This window comes from Poromitra crassiceps (assembly GCF_964638095.1).
Source record: "Poromitra crassiceps genome assembly, chromosome: 12".
Classification (NCBI taxonomy): Eukaryota; Metazoa; Chordata; class Actinopteri; order Beryciformes; family Melamphaidae; genus Poromitra; species Poromitra crassiceps.
Window position 1 is genome coordinate 15,329,850 of NC_139632.1, and position 19,175 is coordinate 15,349,024.

Below are 19,175 nucleotides of genomic sequence, written 5' to 3' on the forward strand. Positions count from 1 at the left end.
GACGGACAGACAGACAGACAGATTCATTTTTTTCCTTCCCAGCTTGTTAGGAAAGGCGTCCATTAAAGCCATCCTCCTTCCAGAGTGAGTTCCTCTGGTCTGAAGCCTGCGTAGACCCTCAGCTAATGGCCTCTCTTCATCTGTTATTCCGTATGAAGCCGTCTTTTATCCCACATGGTAATGGAGAGGCAGAGACGGAACGCTGTTTAAGTGAGGAAGGGTGGGAAGACACACACACACACACACACACACACACACACACACACACACACACACACACATCCATCCTACTTAACCTCAAATCTCCAATTCACTGGAATGGATAGTCAAGCTAGTGTTGAGGAAATTGGCTGTTCTGAAGACGTTTGAAGTATCCTCTGTAGAAAAGATTGCTGTCGTACATTTTATTTCATGCGTGGACCTTTGATGAATGGATGCTATGGGCACCACACAGCACAGCAGCGTACCCCGCGGCCAGATATGGCACTGATGTATAAATAGGGTTACAAAGATTGGATCTCAGTTTACAACAGCCCACGAAATACAAGTACTATGACGAATCCCCTTTCCTTTGATTTGTGGTTGACCGTTTTTTAGTGTTGGCGTTGACACTCTCAGTGCTGCTCCCAGTGGCCAGGCTGCCCACGTGACATTCACAAACATCTGTGGGGAGAGGCAGCAGAGAGCAGCTTGTGCCGTCACGTTGGCACCGCTGGGCCCAGATGTTATAGGTGGAGGGAGTGTCAGTCAGCACCTGGCAGGGCTCCCAGTGTCTGTCTGTGGGATGTATCACCCCCTCATTGCTAACCCAGTCACAGCTCTGACCCTCTCTGTGTGAGCTCACTGTGATCATTCCTGGAATAGCACACGTTTAGCTCCGGGAATCTGTCAAGACAAATGCATAAACCATAATGCACCGATGGTACGTCAGGCCGGCGTTTGTCGAGATAGGAGTGGTTTTCTGGTTGACAATTCGTACGACCGGTTGCCATTTGGCAATTACATTATCTCGTTTTAATGTAATGCAGTAATATACAAATTCAACATTCACTTTAATAGTCACAGTAATTAATTAGATTACAACAAACGAGGAATTGGACTTAGTGCAAATATGCTTTTACTGTTTAGTTTTGAAAATGGGCTCTTTTTACCTTTGAGGGACAAATTGTAATTGATCACATGACATGACCAGGAAATTCAGTTTGCCCTCCCTCTTTCCATAGACTCGAGTCGTGACACTGAGAAGATCACGGTCTGAGGGCTCCCAAAGTTGACTAATTGTTCAATATTTAGGCAAAATTATTTTCGTTTTCTTCTTCTTTTTTTGTATACAAAACTTTTCATTTTCATCATTAAAGCCAGTTTAAATGTGATAAGATTTACACAATGTTGACAGCTATAATAATGTTAGCAACTTTACATTAACAAGTCATTTTGTTAAATTATACCATGAAATTGAGATATAGAATTTTCATTGCACTGGACCTTTAATTTAAGTGGAATCATGTTCCTTCAGGTGTACATGGGTCCCAAACCTGTTAGCCGGCCATCTTGTTTTGTGGGTTTGTTTTAGGTTCGATCATGTGGTGCAGCACAGAGAACAGAATTTGACCCTCGGTGCCGTGAGTAACTGATTTGGCGCTGTTGTGAAACGTAATCCCAGCAGATGCAAGAAGATGCATTCTTATAGGCAAAGATTTAGTGCAGGCTTCTGCTGGACAGAAAATATGTAGATGAAGGGAAGCACGCATAAAAAACATGCACAAGTTCAAGTACAAGCACCCACGCTCTCATGCACTCACTCCCACTCATGTAATAAATGAGATAACATGAATGAGACAAAATACAGAGGAGATAGTCAAGGCAAGACATGGGTATTCTTAAAAATAGCCCTTTGTCTGCTGGCTGTGTGACGTCAGAAACAGGAGGAGAGGAGGGGAGAGAAGAGAGGAGAGGAGGGGAGGAGAGGAGAGGAGAGGAGAGGAGAGGAGAGGAGAGGAGAGGAGAGGAGAGGAGAGGAGAGGAGAGGAGAGGAGAGGAGAGGAGAGGAGAGGAGAGGAGAGGAGAGGAGAGGAGAGGAGAGGAGAGGAGAGGAGAGGAGAGGAGAGGAGAGGTGTAATTACCAGCCTGGGGCTGAACACATGTCTGCTGGACACCGCTAGAATAGAGATGAGCCCAGAGCTGACAGCTTTTATAACTTCATTTCATGTACTGGACCACTCATTATCAGGTTAGAAATTGCAATACACACACACACACACACACACACACACACACACACACGCGCGTGTCAGTCACACACACACACACACACACACACACACACACACACACACACACACACACACTGTTACTGATGTAGATTAAAGACATTGCTCTCAGTCAAATCTCTCTCTGTCTGCCTGAACTCTAAGTCACCCCTGCTACGGCCATACCCACTCCTGCTACGACTAATATATTCCCATGTGGCGTCAGATACAGCCTGAGTTAAGCATCTGATAAAGGTGCATCGACTTTGACCAATAACCTTTGAGTGTATTAGCAACAATCTCTTTGGATATGCTGAAGATAGATCTGTCTGATTGGATGGTGTTAGCACAAATGCAGCTGGTTGGATGAGGGATTATTACCTGTTAGCAGACAAGACAGCCGTGTCAACAGATAAGAAATCAGCTTAATAGCAGGGACTGTGTGTTCCTCCTGTGTGCTCGTCTTCCTCAGTGGAAATGGGCCTGCTGGAGCCCTCTGTCTTTGTGTTTAACCTCTTGAGTTCCTGTGGAGAGTCTGGGGTGTAAGAAAATCTACATTAGATACACTTGAGTATCGGGATATTATGTTTTGCGATGCTGTATTGATTCTCTAAAATAGTGGTTCCCAAACTGTGGTCCGCGGACCTTCGGAAATATCACGATTTTGATGATTTACTTTCAGAGACTGTAGCGGCCTCAGCTTTAAAGCCAGAGTGAAGTATCATATGACACTAGAAGAGCTAAGGCATCGATGATTGGTACCAACCATGTCATGCTAGCTTGTCACGAAGGTGGCTAAATAACGCTCCAAAGTTAGGCTAAGTTCTGGCGAGGGAAAAGTCATTTTCAATGGGGTCCTCTTTTTCACAGCCTTGTGTGTGTGTGTGTGTGTGTGTGTGTGTGTGTGTGTGTGTGTGTGTGTGTGTGTGTGTGTGCGCGTGCGTGCGTGCGTGCGTGTGTGTGTGTGCGTGCGTGCTTGCGCGTCGAATCAGTAGCCTTATGTTGTTATTTAGCCTCTCTGATGCTATTGCATGGTCAAATCAGCCAAATTATTATTTTATGTGGGGGGGAATTGTATCCACAGTGGAAGTGGTCCCTGGGAAATGTGGTTTGTGGTACTAAGTTTGGGAACCCATAGCTGCTCTAAAACAAAAAAATCTTATTTATATTTATTTATTTCTAAATTTTAATTCATAGTTTACATGCAAAGATTCATGGCAGTGGTTCATTTTGTGTTGTGTTTAAAGGAGCTATTCAGCCATTTGACTCTTCCCCTCCAACTTTTTTTACATAGATTTTATCACACTTCCCTAAAATTAGGTTAAAAAAAATCACAATACTTTATATCTCCTTGCTTACAGTATTGCAATATATTGAATCGTAACCCTGTAACCCCTATACATATCACCAGATTCTTGCCAATACACAGCCGTAGTGGACAACAAAAACGCCTGTGTGTGTGTGTGCATGCGTGCGTAGTGCGTACATGTGTGCACGCATGCGCGTGTGTGCGTGCTCGTCTGTGTGACAGACTAGCCACTGAGTGCGTGTGACAGGAGCCAGTGACCACTGTTAGACCCTATTGAGCTTCAGATCAATGGGCGTCTAACCACGCTAACCCTTACAATGGCCCTCGCGGCTATAGCCAGCCTCATGGAAAGACGTCAGCTTTAACCGAACCTGAAGGGTTAAATACCTCAGTGTGGCTGAACACTTTACCGAGCCCTGGAAAAGCACAGCAGTCAGTGGCTATTCTCCAGTGAAAAGGACTAAGTGTGTAATGTATGGCTGGGAAACCTCCCTGCGGCCTCTGGAGAACTCATATAGCATAGGGACTACTAACACCCCATCTCTCAGCCGAGGAGGCTCAGAGCACAATAGACAACAGCAGTTAACACAGAGCAGAGGGACCACAGCGGTAACTCTCTGTTAAACGTGGCCCTGCTCCGCTCCCTGGCGTCTCCTTGGCTGCTGGGAGGAAGAGGCAGTGATGGATGGAAGCTATAGCCTCTGTCTGCTGTCTGTGTCTGTGTGAGGCACTGTAGGCTACAAGTGCTAAATCAGGATCTTGCCAGGAATACACAGTCAGGCACTACTGGCTGATGATTCACTTTATAAGTGAAAATTGTCGTCGCGATTGTTGAACACTTGCCAGGTGTGAACGCAGGTTCAAGCCCCCGTGTTACCAGCGGCTCGGTCGGGCGTCCATACAGGCACAATTGGCCGTGTCTGCGGGTGCGAAGCCAGATTAAGGGTATGTCTCATGGTCGCTGTACTAGCGCCTCCCTTGGTCAGTCGGGCGTCTGTTTGAGGGGAGGGGAACTGGGGGGAATAGCGCGCTCCTTCCACGCGCTACAGCCTGCTGGTGAAACTCCTCGCTGTCAGATGAAAAGAAGTGGCTAGTGACTGCACATGTATTGGAGGAAACATGTGCAGGGGAATTGGTCAAGTACAATTGGGGAGAAAATGGGAGAAAAATCATTTAAAAAAAACAAGAACTAACAAAGAAGACCAGCAAACAAAATGCAGAACCTGAATCAAACAATCTAATGTTGGGGAATGGCGTGAACTTTGAATGAATATAGCAACAGACTTCCACAAGCAATTTGAATTGTAGAGACATGTGAAATGGAAAAAGAAATTGCAATTGAGTGCAACTGCAGCGAGCGGAAAGAATAGCCACAGCAAGGAGCAACAACTTAAAGGTTACTACCACAGGCATTTCAGGCCTGTGCAGTTCAACCAGGACCTAAAGAGAATACTACTGGCTCTTAGCAACAGCAGCACAAGTAGGCTACTTGCTTGCCCTTTTGGCAAGCATAAACATTTACTCAGTCACCAAAGTACAAAGTCTGTGTTTGTTTGGAGACTCTGCTGAGGGCTTGGAGCCAGAAGGACATAACTATCTATCAAATACAGACTGTTGAGGAGCTCTGTTTAAGAATGACACGAATTTCTGCCCGACCCAACTGTCTAATACAACTTCCGTGTAGATTCAGAAGCAGACATATTTGTCTAAGTGTAGGCTATGTACCATTTGCACTCTGTGTTTGAGTTTGTAGCATTATTGTGCTTTGTGTTGCTGGTGATGCTTTCTGTGATTAAATAATTTCCCTTCTGGGTTTGTTAAAATACCACTGTGACTACATCACCACCACCACCACCACCACCACCACCACTACTACCACCACCACTACTACTACTACTACTACTAGTAGTACTACTAGTAGTAGTAGTACTGCTACTAATGCAAGGGAAATCTGTTATATGGAATAATTGGAATGAAAATACAAAAGCTACATAGATCAATCAGATCAATTTGGTTATTCATGGGAGCTAAAAGGTTAGAAATCCACTTATGCTCTTCTGGCTCCAGATAGTGCAGGGAGTAAGTTCACTTAATATGCCCATATGGCTCCAAATGCCGGCCCGGTATACACTTCAAACATCCCTGTGTGTGTCAGAACCTTACACAATCGTGTTGTATTCATCAAAATAGGTCCGTTTTTATGTACCTGTGTATAGTGTGTATGTGAGTTTGGTCTATTTTCTTTACAGTCGCCTATTTTGGGATCAGTTGTTGCTGAAACAGCTAAGCTGACCTCAGGATTGAAGTTTCATCTATTGAAATGATATTAGGACATAAGCGACTGATAAAGGCGGTGAAGTTTGAGTGACACTTGTCTTTGGTTTGATTTAGGGGAGCTGAGCTCTTTCAAACATGCGACCACAGCGTTGGGACACTGGGAGCAGAGTAGATCACCAATAATGCTGTTACATAGGTTACAATGTAACCTATACATATATTCCATATTCTCCAGGTTAATCAATCATGATACTCTTCAGTGAAGCAGTTAACAGCCCTGTGTGATAGTCGCTCTGTCTGCAGCACCTGACTATTAGCTGATGTGATGTGGATCCTTTTCACCAACTCAGTCACATTGCAGGCTACTGTAGATTCCCTCAAGCACTGGTGTCCTGTTGCTTTGTTGGTGGGTCACACAAGGTTAGGACGGACACACACACATGCACACACACACACGCACGCACGCACGCACACACGCACACATGCACACACACACACACACACACACACACACACACACACACACACACACACGCGCGCATGCAGCATGTGAAAATACTGAGGAATGACAAGGTCAAATCTACATGACAGACCTGCACAGCTGCTACACTGAGCACATTGTTACTGTTATGTAACAATATGAAAACCTCTCCTTGGAATGAAGAGGTAATAGTGTTTGATTTGATCCTCTGCTGGGCCCAGTGTAGAGTCCTCTCTCCTCTGCTGGGCCCAGTGTAGAGCCCTCTCTCCTCTGCTGGGCTCAGTGTAGAGCCCTCTCTCCTCTGCTGCTGGGCCCAGTGTAGAGCCCTCTCTCCTCTGCTGCTGGGCCCAGTGTAGAGCCCTCTCTCCTCTGCTGCTGGGCTCAGTGTAGAGTCCTCTCTCCTCTGCTGGCTCAGTGTAGAGCCCTCTCTCCTCTGCTGCTGGGCTCAGTGTAGGGCCCTCTCTCCTCTGCTGGGCCCAGTGTAGAGCCCTCTCTCCTCTGCTGGGCTCAGTGTAGAGCCCTCTCTCCTCTGCTGCTGGGCTCAGTGTAGGGCCCTCTCTCCTCTGCTGGGCCCAGTGTAGGGCCCTCTCTCCTCTGCTGGGCCCAGTGTAGAGCCCTCTCTCCTCTGCTGCTGGGCCCAGTGTAGAGCCCTCTCTCCTCTGCTGGGCCCAGTGTAGAGCCCTCTCTCCTCTGCTGCTGGGCCCAGTGTAGAGCCCTCTCTCCTCTGCTGGGCCCAGTGTAGAGCCCTCTCTCCTCTGCTGCTGGGCCCAGTGTAGAGCCCTCTCTCCTCTGCTGCTGGGCCCAGTGTAGAGCCCTCTCTCCTCTGCTGGGCTCAGTGTAGAGCCCTCTCTCCTCTGCTGCTGGGCCCAGTGTAGAGCCCTCTCTCCTCTGCTGCTGGGCCCAGTGTAGAGCCCTCTCTCCTCTGCTGCTGGGCTCAGTGTAGAGTCCTCTCTCCTCTGCTGGCTCAGTGTAGAGCCCTCTCTCCTCTGCTGCTGGGCTCAGTGTAGGGCCCTCTCTCCTCTGCTGGGCCCAGTGTAGAGCCCTCTCTCCTCTGCTGGGCTCAGTGTAGAGCCCTCTCTCCTCTGCTGCTGGGCTCAGTGTAGGGCCCTCTCTCCTCTGCTGGGCCCAGTGTAGGGCCCTCTCTCCTCTGCTGGGCCCAGTGTAGAGCCCTCTCTCCTCTGCTGCTGGGCCCAGTGTAGAGCCCTCTCTCCTCTGCTGGGCCCAGTGTAGAGCCCTCTCTCCTCTGCTGCTGGGCCCAGTGTAGAGCCCTCTCTCCTCTGCTGGGCCCAGTGTAGAGCCCTCTCTCCTCTGCTGCTGGGCCCAGTGTAGAGCCCTCTCTCCTCTGCTGCTGGGCCCAGTGTAGAGCCCTCTCTCCTCTGCTGGGCTCAGTGTAGAGCCCTCTCTCCTCTGCTGCTGGGCTCAGTGTAGAGCCCTCTCTCCTCTGCTGGGCTCAGTGTAGAGCCCTCTCTCCTCTGCTGGGCCCAGTGTAGAGCCCTCTCTCCTCTGCTGCTGGGCTCAGTGTAGAGTCCTCTCTCCTCTGCTGGGCCCAGTGTAGAGCCCTCTCTCCTCTGCTGCTGGGCTCAGTGTAGAGTCGAAGGGTGCCGCCAAAAAAAATTTTGAGGTCTTTTTTTTTACATTTTTAGCGATATTTAGAGGAATATCTCATTTAAATTAATGATTTGAGGGCTTTTTTTTACCTTTTTTAGCTACACTGTACATTACAACAACAACTGAAGCGCCAAATTTAACTCCCGTCAGTACTTGAAGTCTAATATAACAGTTTTATTTTTCTTTTATTGTTAGAAAGAGTCAGGAAACGTTTTTGTGTGTTTATTTTGTATTCAAATGTTCGTTTTAAAAATTAATTAATTAAAAAAACATATATATATATTAAAAAAAAAAAAAAAAAAAAAAAAAAAAAAAAATCTGATTGGGCCTGGGGAAAAAGTGGGTGGGCCTAGGCCCGCCAGGCCCAATACTGGAGCCGCGCCTGGTAGAGCCCTCTCTCCTCTGCTGGGCTCAGTGTAGAGCCCTCTCTCCTCTGCTGGGCTCAGTGTAGAGCCCTCTCTCCTCTGCTGGGCTCAGTGTAGAGCCCTCTCTCCTCTGCTGGGCCCAGTGTAGAGCCCTCTCTCCTCTGCTGGGCTCAGTGTAGAGCCCTCTCTCCTCTGCTGCTGGGCCCAGTGTAGAGCCCTCTCTCCTCTGCTGGCTCAGTGTAGAGCCCTCTCTCCTCTGCTGGACTCAGTGTAGAGCCCTCTCTCCTCTGCTGGCTCAGTGTAGAGCCCTCTCTCCTCTGCTGGGCTCAGTGTAGAGCCCTCTCTCCTCTGCTGGCTCAGTGTAGAGCCCTCTCTCCTCTGCTGGGCTCAGTGTAGAGCCCTCTCTCCTCTGCTGGGCTCAGTGTAGAACCATCTCTCCTCTGCTGGGCCCAGTGTAGAGCCCTCTCTCCTCTGCTGGCTCAGTGTAGAGACCTCTCTCCTCTGCTGGGCCCAGTGTAGAGTCCTCTCTCCTCTGCTGGGCTCAGTGTAGAGCCCTCTCTCCTCTGCTGGGCCCAGTGTAGAGCCCTCTCTCCTCTGCTGGGCTCAGTGTAGAGCCCTCTCTCCTCTGCTGGGCTCAGTGTAGAGCCCTCTCTCGTCTGCTGGGCTCAGTGTAGAGCCCTCTCTCCTCTGCTGGGCCCAGTGTAGAGTCCTCTCTCCTCTGCTGGGCCCAGTGTAGAGTCCTCTCTCCTCTGCTGGGCTCAGTGTAGAGCCCTCTCTCCTCTGCTGCTGGGCTCAGTGTAGAGCCCTCTCTCGTCTGCTGGGCTCAGTGTAGAGCCCTCTCTCCTCTGCTGGGCTCAGTGTAGAGCCCTCTCTCCTCTGCTGGGCTCAGTGTAGAGCCCTCTCTCCTCTGCTGCTGGCTCAGTGTAGAGTCCTCTCTCCTCTGCTGGGCTCAGTGTAGAGCCCTCTCTCCTCTGCTGCTGGGCTCAGTGTAGAGCCCTCTCTCCTCTGCTGGGCTCAGTGTAGAGCCCTCTCTCCTCTGCTGCTGGGCCCAGTGTAGAGCCCTCTCTCCTCTGCTGCTGGACTCAGTGTAGAGCCCTCTCTCCTCTGCTGCTGGCTCAGTGTAGAGTCCTCTCTCCTCTGCTGGGCTCAGTGTAGAGCCCTCTCTCCTCTGCTGCTGGGCTCAGTGTAGAGCCCTCTCTCCTCTGCTGGGCTCAGTGTAGAGCCCTCTCTCCTCTGCTGCTGGGCCCAGTGTAGAGCCCTCTCTCCTCTGCTGCTGGACTCAGTGTAGAGTCCTCTCTCCTCTGCTGGGCCCAGTGTAGAGCCCTCTCTCCTCTGCTGCTCACGTTCACCTTCTTTAATTCAGTAAGCGACCAAGCTGGCGACTGAGTGACATTCACTGTTCCAGCACGTCCAGCAACACAACAATGATATTACAGTGATCAATATTACAGTCATGTACAGCAGGTTATTTGATGTCTGATCGTGAGAGTGAAATATATGACATGTCGTTTATCATCATGTAAAAACAACAACAACTACTACTACTACAATCTGGAAGATGTGATTCTGACAGTTTGCAAATCTTAATGTAGACTTGATGGAAGGTGGGAATGCTGGAGTACTGTAGATTCATGACTGTTGGGCTCCCTCTAGTGGTTAAGAGATTGTGGCAAAAATAGCACTGAATGACTCAATTACTGTACACACACAAACACACACACACACACACACCAGGAAAACAGCAGGTTTGCACTGTGAGCTATGAAGTCTTCCTTTAACAAAATATGTTCCTTCTGTTTCAAACAGAACTTCAAGTGAAATTGAAAGAAATTGTTTGAATGCAGCTAGTTGACTGTGTGTGTGTGTGTGTGTGTGTGTGTGTGTGTGTGTGTGTGTGTGTGTGTGTGTGTGTGTGTGTGTGTGTGTGTGTGTGTTCCAGAGCAAGGGCACACGGATGCCGACATGTTCTTCTACCTGCTGATCGTGTTCTCGGCCATCAGCTCCCTGTACACACTGATCTGGGATCTGCGCATGGACTGGGGTCTGTTTGACCGCGGAGCTGGAGAAAACACCTTCCTCAGAGAAGAGATTGTCTATCCACACAAGGTAGAGCGTTATAGCGATCCATGGCCACACGCGGACACACACACACACACACACACACACACACACACGCACACACACGCATAAAAAGCACAAATACCTTTAAGTCCATGCTGCAGTGGTGTGGCCATTCAGCCTTATGGCACTACACTCGCACTACCTCCCACATCCCCCAAGCCACTCCCCCTACCCACCCCTCGAATCCCAACTCTCTACCACCTCCCTATCCCTAGCTATGGCCCTATTTCCTAGCCCCGCCCCCTTCATTAAACATCCATGAGTGACTGAATGACTGAGTGACTGACTGAGTGAGTGAGTGACTGAGTGAGTGTCCTGACTTTGCCATCTTCTGACCCTGGCGAGCCTGCTGGCCCTCCCACGAGTCCCCTCCTCTAATGGTCATCTCTTTGTCCAGGCGTACTACTACTGTGCCATCATAGAGGATGTGATCCTGCGTTTTGCCTGGACCATCCAGATCTCTCTGACCACCATGACCAACATGCACTCTGTGAGCGACATCGTAGCCACTGTGCTGGCTCCCCTCGAGGTCTTCAGGTGAGTCTGGACAACATGCTCCCCTTCACTTGCACACATTCACTCACTCACTCACCCACTCACTCACTCACTCACTCACTCTTTTATCCCATGTACTTTCATCCCGTCACATATCGCCATAACTCAACTGAGGAATTGGAATTGGAATTTGAAGAAAGCTGGATGAACAGAATTGGACGTTGAATTGGAATTTCAGGAAGTTTCAATGAAATTATTTGAAATGTCAAATTTGCCTCGTTTTTCTTAACACATATGAGATTGTAGTGTTATATTATCAATACTGAATGTAATAAAATGTTAAAGGAACCTTTCAGGTGATATTTGATGCAGAATATGTAATTGTAATACATACATTATGATTGAATGTATTCGATTTGTTTAACTGTTTGTTTCTTAGTGGTTCTTAGAGTGGAATTTAATGGAATCCAGTTTCCTGACATTCCAATTCGATTCCAGATCTTTCCCCTTAGAGCTGGGTGCAATTCAATTATCAAAATTGCTCAACCCTTGGACTGATGTGACCCTTTCAAAGCCAGTTTCACAATCTCCTCTTCTCCTCCTATTTCTCTCTCACCATCATCTCATTCCATACTCCTTCTCATTTTTCATTTTGGTGTTTTCCCCCCTCCGAACTTTAAGTGATGTTGCGCCGTGGATCAGCTCCCCCTCATGCCTAAAAGCAACATTTGACCCCTGGAAATCGCCTCCGAGCAACTTCTCCCTTCTCTCCTCCCTCTCCTCTCCGCAGGCGTTTTGTGTGGAACTTCTTCCGTCTGGAGAACGAGCACCTGAATAACTGCGGTGAGTTCCGTGCCGTGAGGGATATCTCTGTGGCGCCGCTCAACGCTGACGACCAGACGCTGCTGGAGCAGATGATGGACCAGGACGATGGAGTCCGCAACCGCTCAGGCAAGAAGACCTGGAAGAGGTCTGTCAGCCTGTCGCTCCGACGCCCCCTGCTGTCCTCATCACTGTAAGCACCCTACAGACATACCTGTACCTTTTAATTTTCAGTTGATTTGTTTGCACAGTGATAAAACACAACATGAAAGGGGGACACAATTGAGTAGAAATGTAAAATTCTCCTTGAGCTCTGTGAGGACTCTAGACACGAGATAGGCTACTATCAAACTAAACAACAGAAAAAGTGGATGATATCCTACACAGACTCTCTCTAATGTCTCAGATAGGCAGAATTCGACTGGACCAGAAGAGCAATATTTAAGTTTTGAAATTATAATATTACAGGAGAAAGAATTTACAGATACCGATAATAATCATTTTTGTCAATTCTCCTTTCTAGATCCAAGAAGGACACAAAGGTGCTAATTGAAGACACGGATGATGAGGCCTTCAGCTGAGTCCAGAGCGTCACGTCGGCGCACGCGCACGCGCACACGCACACGCACACACACACACACACACACACACACACACACACACACACACACACACACACACACACACACACACACACACACACACACCTTTGTATTAATATACTCATGAGGACCTTCATTCGCTCCCTAACCCCTAACACCTACCCTAAATGAAACCTAATCCTTATCCTAACCTTAACCTCAAAACGCAGTCTTAACCCGAAAATAGCTCCTTAAAAAAGTGAGAACCAGTCAAAAGGTCCTCCCTTTGGAGAATTTCCCCTCATCTCTCCATCCTAGTGAGGAAATCTGGTCCTTGTAAGTATAGGAATGCACACACACACACACACACACACACACACACACACACACACACACACACACACACACACACACACACACACACACACACACACACACACACACACACAGATATTACACAGTATACACACACACCACAATGCAGAAACATACACAAAGATAAACCTGGTGAAGCACAAGCAAGCATTAGTATAGTATTGCTACAGTTGATGAGACAGCTATAACACACAGCCATACAGACAGACAGACAGACAGACAGACAGAGAGATGACAGACAGACAGACAGACAGACAGACAGACAGACAGACAGACAGACAGACACATAGACAGACATATGACAGACAGACAGACAGACAGACAGACAGACAGACAGACAGACAGACAGACAGACAGACAGACAGAGAGATGACAGACAGACAGACAGACATATGACAGACAGACAGACAGACAGACTTCAAGGGGAACCTACACGATCAGGCTCACAGCTGGAAAGACAAGACCACACTGCCCTGGGATTTTCCTCAGTATTTTTCTCTTTTTTAAACTGACTTTTGTGTTTGTGTCGTTTCCTTTTGAAATATTTGTACAATTCTTTCAAATTGTTTCTCTGAAAAGCTTTTTTCCTTTTGAAAAGCTGCATAGATAGGCTATAGATGACTGTTTACATGAATTTTTACAGTATGACATCAGGATCAATAGGATCAAAAGACTACTCCAATAACAGAAACTTGAGGAAAAGACTCAACACGCACCACAGCATATCATATCAGCAAAAAAAATCAACCGGTTTCAGCCTGTTGGTTCTTTATATACTCCACTATTTTGGGTTGGTTTATTTTGTTTATTGAGTTGTTATAAAGTCAGTGTACAACGACAAGCCTGGACGCACTTGCAGGAAAAGTGCATTTAATACATAAACAAAACGTGGAAAAAACAACAAACAACAAACTTGTACAAAAAGGACGTTTTGATTCAAACATATTTCTAGCCTGTGAAGTTGCTTTGTAATATTTTTCGATGTGCATTATTACTGTGATATCGTAGTTGTTATGTAAAAACTACATGTGTTATTTGTAAGCGTGAGACTAGCTCGAGCATCCACGCAATGATTGTTTATGTATTTTCTAATGTTTGGGGAATGTTTTTCTCAGTTACACGTGCCATGTTTTTAAGATAAGCTAATAGTCTGTCCCCCTTTCTGTGGATATGAGGACAAAGCCTTTCTTGATCTTGTCCCTTTTATCTCGGCCTCAAATTAGTGCAAAGAAACTTACGGTTATGACAATAAGCCCGGTTCTATGATTAATATGAGCGAGCTTCCCATAGCGAGACACCGAGCAAATTATGAAATAGAACCCCCCCCCCCCCCCCCCCCAAAATGGCTTCAAACGAAAATCGAATCATCATAATTATCGTGCCATGCCATCTCAAAGTGCCCTCTTAGCTACAGTATATGTAATGTGCATTGCTATACTTTGCATTAACTACCAAAGCTTTATTTACATGAATGTTTCTAGAGCAGCTTTGTCCATTGAGCCTCAGCTGGAGTCGAATGGAACCGGAGCCCAAATCATTCAAGATGGGAGCGATCCTGTTCTGTGCTGATACATATTTTATAGGGCCGATGATGGGGCCATTTTCTCCTCGTCGCTGGCAGATTTCTGTCTGTTGTTGGAAATCCAAGCGATATGACTAGTATTGATAATATTACTATCGACGTTTGTGTCAACTATAATGATTGATGATGTACTGCTTCAGCTGTTGGGCTGAATTGTGAGTGAGATGTAGCTCTCAGCTCATATCCAGTACAGATGTGATCATGTGATGCATGTCATATGATCTCCAGATACATGTTATTGTTATTGTTTGTTTGTTTTGCTCTAATGTTCACTGTTGCCTCATTAATTTTAGCACTTTTTTGGGGGGGAGAATGATGAATTTGTTGAATTTGAATTTGTGAATTTGTTTTAATTATATTTTGCCATTACTAGTAACAACGCCCAGGAAGTGTACTGTACATCTGACGTCCCATCATTAGCCCTTTTTTGCTATTTAACCTTCCTCCATCCTGATAGATTCTATGATAAACCTCCACACACACTTGGTTCGCCCGTCCTTCAGACTGGGCTATATGTTGCGAGTAACAATCTATCGGCTGTAACTTTGAAACTGGGTTGCTGCTCCTTTTCGAGGGCTTCCTGGCTTTCAGGGGAAGGATATGAACTTGAACTGAAACTCGCTGGTGTGTGTGTGTGTCTCACTCTCTACTTCCTCTTCCTGTTTGCCCCGCCTCCCTTCTCTCTCTCCTCTGCTCTCCTGTCCCTCCCTGTGGCGATGTTGTGTTAACACCACCATGCCGTCATAAGAAAGCCCAGAGAGCCGAAACACAAATGTGTTTAATCACAGAACCTCCCGTGTCTTCTTTTATGTCTATTTTTCCTGTAGTGGCTAAAAGACAATTCTGATAAGTGAAAAGGCCTTCTGAGTGGAGACACGTGTACTGCAGAAAGTACATGTGTTGTAGCTGCTTAGGGCATTACATTTGCAAGATGGGTAGTTTCCCTATCAATTTAGATTAATTTGACAGGTAGAACTGTATACGGGCATAAAGCATTGCACAGACATGCACATACGCACACATGCACACACACACACACCTCACTCTACCACTGTCTTGTGTCAGACAGCACAACCCTACAGCAGTTAGTTTTGTAGTAAGGCTCTGCCTATGTCGTCTTGCCTGCATGCTGCTTTTGTTTTACACTGTACATAGATCTTAATTTATTTTCCATCATGTGTATATTAACAGTCATTGTAGCTACAATGATTGATTTCATACATTTAAATGTTTTGCTCTAAGAGAAGCAGTATTTTTAGGTGATGAGGAGCTTTTTTGATTGTTCACAATCCTGCACTCTTTTTCACGTGTAAATCTGTCTAAACTGTGTTTGTATAAAAAGAGAATAGAAATAGAATAACATAGAAAAAAAAACATAGAAATGGAGAAAGTGATTCTGGATTGTGTTTGGTTGCATTGGTGATTCTTATCTTATTTCCTGGCTCCGTCATCCCCGGGGTTTGCGTCCAGGGCTCATGGTGGGGGCAGGGGGAGATTCCTGTGTCCTGAAGCTCCGTACTCTTGATAAAATGTGCATTTGTGAATATGCATGACAAAAAAAATTGGAAGTTCTCTCTCAATCTCTTCCGTCCTACCATGACATCTGATGTTGTCAAATGCCCTGCAGACAGAAGACAAGCACTTTTGTAAAACGATTGACAGATAGGACACAGGAACTGACCCCGGTCCAGAGAGGAGACCGACACCATCCCAAGATCCTGCTGGAGAAGAGCTCGAAACTGATCCCAGATCTGACATGCGCTGTACATGGAGTTGAATATATCATGAATGAACACATCTGGGATCTTAATATATTTAATATACTCGCTGGAGGCATTTTGATATGCTTCTCTGCGAGTGCTGGTTTAAAACAAATATATCTTTCAGTGACCAGTGTCTGTGATTGGGAGACCTGCTCACACAGATACAATAGTGTAACCCATTGACAAAAATAAGGGTTATTTTGTACAGTTTGTGACCGATTAGATGGTGATAACGCAAGCCCTGTCATCACATTTTCTCATGGGTGAAAACCACTGATGATATCACTGTTTTTATTGCTTGCTGAAATCCCATGTAAAAGTGCTTGATATCTCTGCATCCTCTCCCCTCCCCTCTCTCTCTTGATGTTGTATCCTCAATCTAGGTGAATGTGATAGTAGTTTGGTAGATGGATGTACTACTTTGATAAGATACAAAAAAGATGATAGAATAAATACAGTATGTGTTTAAATGTGATTTTAAGAGACTAAAGAAAGGAACATGTCTTACGGTCCGACCCATCTTCAAGTTCCTTTTACAGAGTAGTTTGTACGTCGAGTGTATAACACTGTACTATGATGGTTTTCCTGATGGTATTTGTATTTCTGTATACACTTTGGTGATCCTGTCATATCTGGGTTTTATAAACCACACTTATTTTTAAAACTCTCACCCTGCGTCTGGACTCGTATTTTTTCTCTCTACGTTAGTGTTCGGGATTACTAGTAGGAACATAGTAGCCTACCTCTTGCTGACTGCATTGTTGTAGCTTCAATAATCTAGTCTACAGTACTCTACCTTATGTTCCAATGCAGGGGTCAGCCAATTAAATCCTATTGTGTTTACACTTCCTGTGACTACAGTATACTGTGTTCATTGTGTTAGCTGAGTGGAATTAAGGTGTGTGCAGACCCAGGCCGATTTCAGCTATGGGCAGGGGTGGGCAATGCCCACTCAGACATGAGTCTTGCCCGCCCAATCAAAAGGAAAATATTGCAACAAGCACAGGCAGAGAGATGACCTCCGTTTTATTAGCAGATCCTGCGCCTACTATAGAAAATACTGTTTATTGCATTAGAACACACCCACATGCAGCATCTCAGAGGGGGTCACTGAACTGCACACCCGACTCACCCATGGTGCCAACATTTCAACATTGTGAAGCAATGTAATTAACATGTAGAACAGCACTATTAGTCGACACATAACATTGCAGATAACTAACATCACACATATAGAACAGGAAGTCCTTGAACTAACCTCCCAAAGCAAACACATCCACCCCAGAGCATGGTGGGAACTCCGCCTACAATATATTTCTTTTCACCCCTTGCATGCACGTTCCATGGTCACTTTTGAGGTCTTAGGTTTGAGTCTCTCAGTCAGTTTTGAACAGCAACAGCCAATTAAATGCTCTGAGAAAGCCCATCTTAAGAAGTGTGACCCAGTGGCTCAGAGAGTTTCATTACTGCCCAGCAGTGTTTAGCTTGTGGTTTCAAACCTCAGTAACTTTTGAGGTTGTGGGTTCAAGGCTCAGTCAGTTTTGAACAGTGACAGACGAAAAAGATAAAAGCTCTCAGTGAAGAGCTTTGAGTACGAAGGGGAGCTGGTGGTGTGATGGATATGTCGACCACATAGAGAAGCATGCAGATGGCTCGTTTAATTCCTGCTCCACCACCACTAGGTGGAGCTTGTCATAATGGCTGAGTTTCCCAACAAAGAAGCTTCTTAAGAGTTAAGAAGCTTCTTAAGGAGTTAAGAAGGCTCCAAAGAAGTGTTTCCCAAACGCCTTCTTAACAGTCGAGAAAAATAAAAAAAATAGAAGGCTCTTAAGAAGCATCTTAACTGGAGCGGCTCACTTGATGGCACTCTGAGCCCAGCAGTGGGCCACGACTCAGTGTGAGAAACACTGTTAACACCTAATCATGGTCATGTTAAACTTGATTAAACATCATTTATTTCAGACATGGACTGCAGTTCAAATTGCTTTATATACACAGCATACAACAAAACAGAGAAACACTACAGAATTTAAGCGACCTTGGGTTCTGTGAAAGGTGCTATATAAATCCACAACATTATAAAAGTAATCCATTCTGATTAGAGGAATATAGCCTACGGTAAAACATTTAAAACACAAGTAACCATACATACAGGGGAGATTTTCAAGTGTTCCCTAATTTTAAACACTAAAGGGTACATGAAAGAAAGGAAAAAGGGAAAAACACAAGAGGAACAGTGGACACAAGTATCTCCTTTTGCCTGACGCGGCTGGATCTGCCAGTGTTTTGTCATTAAGAAGGTGTTAAGAAGGCTCCAGACCCTTCTTACAAAACCTTCTTAACGAAAGATCATCTTAGCGCTAAGAAGCTTTTGGGAAACGCAGCCTTCTTAACGGAGGATAATTGGAAGATAATTTTAGGCTAAGAAGCAATCGGGAAACGCGTTGGCTTCGTTGGCTTCTTACGGGAGCCTTAAGAAGGGTCAAAGAAGCTTCTTAGCGCTAAGAAGCTTTTGGGAAACGCATGCCTTCATAAAGAAGCAATTGGGAAACGCGTTTGCTTCTTAAGGGGGCCTTAAGAAGGGTTGAATTAGCTTCTTAGCGCAAAGAAGCTTTTGGGAAACCCAGCCAATGTCATTCAACTTATTAAATGTGAAAGATCCACAGCTTTTTTGGAAAGATGACATAATGAGTATGAAAGACAATGAGTTTTGGCCTGTCAGATGGTGAGCATTTTTTTTATTTTATTTTTTTATTTATTTTTTACTACTGGGGGAACCTGGCACCCCTGGCCCCCCCATTAACTCCGGCAATGCCAACACTTTTTCCCCTCTCTCTCACGTTCTCTGTAATGTCTCTCAACCAGAGGAGACCCACGTTGCATTCAGGTACAGTCAGTTAGATTCAGCTTTGGGGGTGGTGGTGGTGGTTGCTTAAACCTGAGCTAAACCTCTGGTGTCACTCCACATTTACTCTTTAGGCTTTAGACAAGGTGCCAGAATAGTCTACTGGAAATGTCTTGGACCCAGTAATGTTGTTTCTTATTAACTTAAATACCCCTTAAAACCCCTTTTAGCAACCAAGTTGAATTTCATCCACTAGGCATAAATATGACATTTCAATCATAAAAGTTCATAAGAAACAACAT

General features: G+C 45.9%; 1 protein-coding gene across 1 annotated transcript in view; it reads left to right on the top strand.

Annotated features, from left to right (window-relative positions):
• xpr1a (xenotropic and polytropic retrovirus receptor 1a) overlaps nucleotides 1-12,308 on the top strand; it is a gene marked incomplete at both ends in the record, with an annotated part of 98,383 nt that extends 86,075 nt beyond the window's left edge. Inside the window, 4 exons of the mRNA XM_083647524.1 lie at nucleotides 10,229-10,395; nucleotides 10,808-10,947; nucleotides 11,696-11,920; nucleotides 12,251-12,308. Of these exons, the coding sequence (XP_083503650.1) occupies nucleotides 10,229-10,395; nucleotides 10,808-10,947; nucleotides 11,696-11,920; nucleotides 12,251-12,308 (590 nt within the window). The remainder of the gene's footprint in view (nucleotides 1-10,228; nucleotides 10,396-10,807; nucleotides 10,948-11,695; nucleotides 11,921-12,250) is intronic.
• Nucleotides 12,309-19,175: the final 6,867 nt, after the last annotated feature.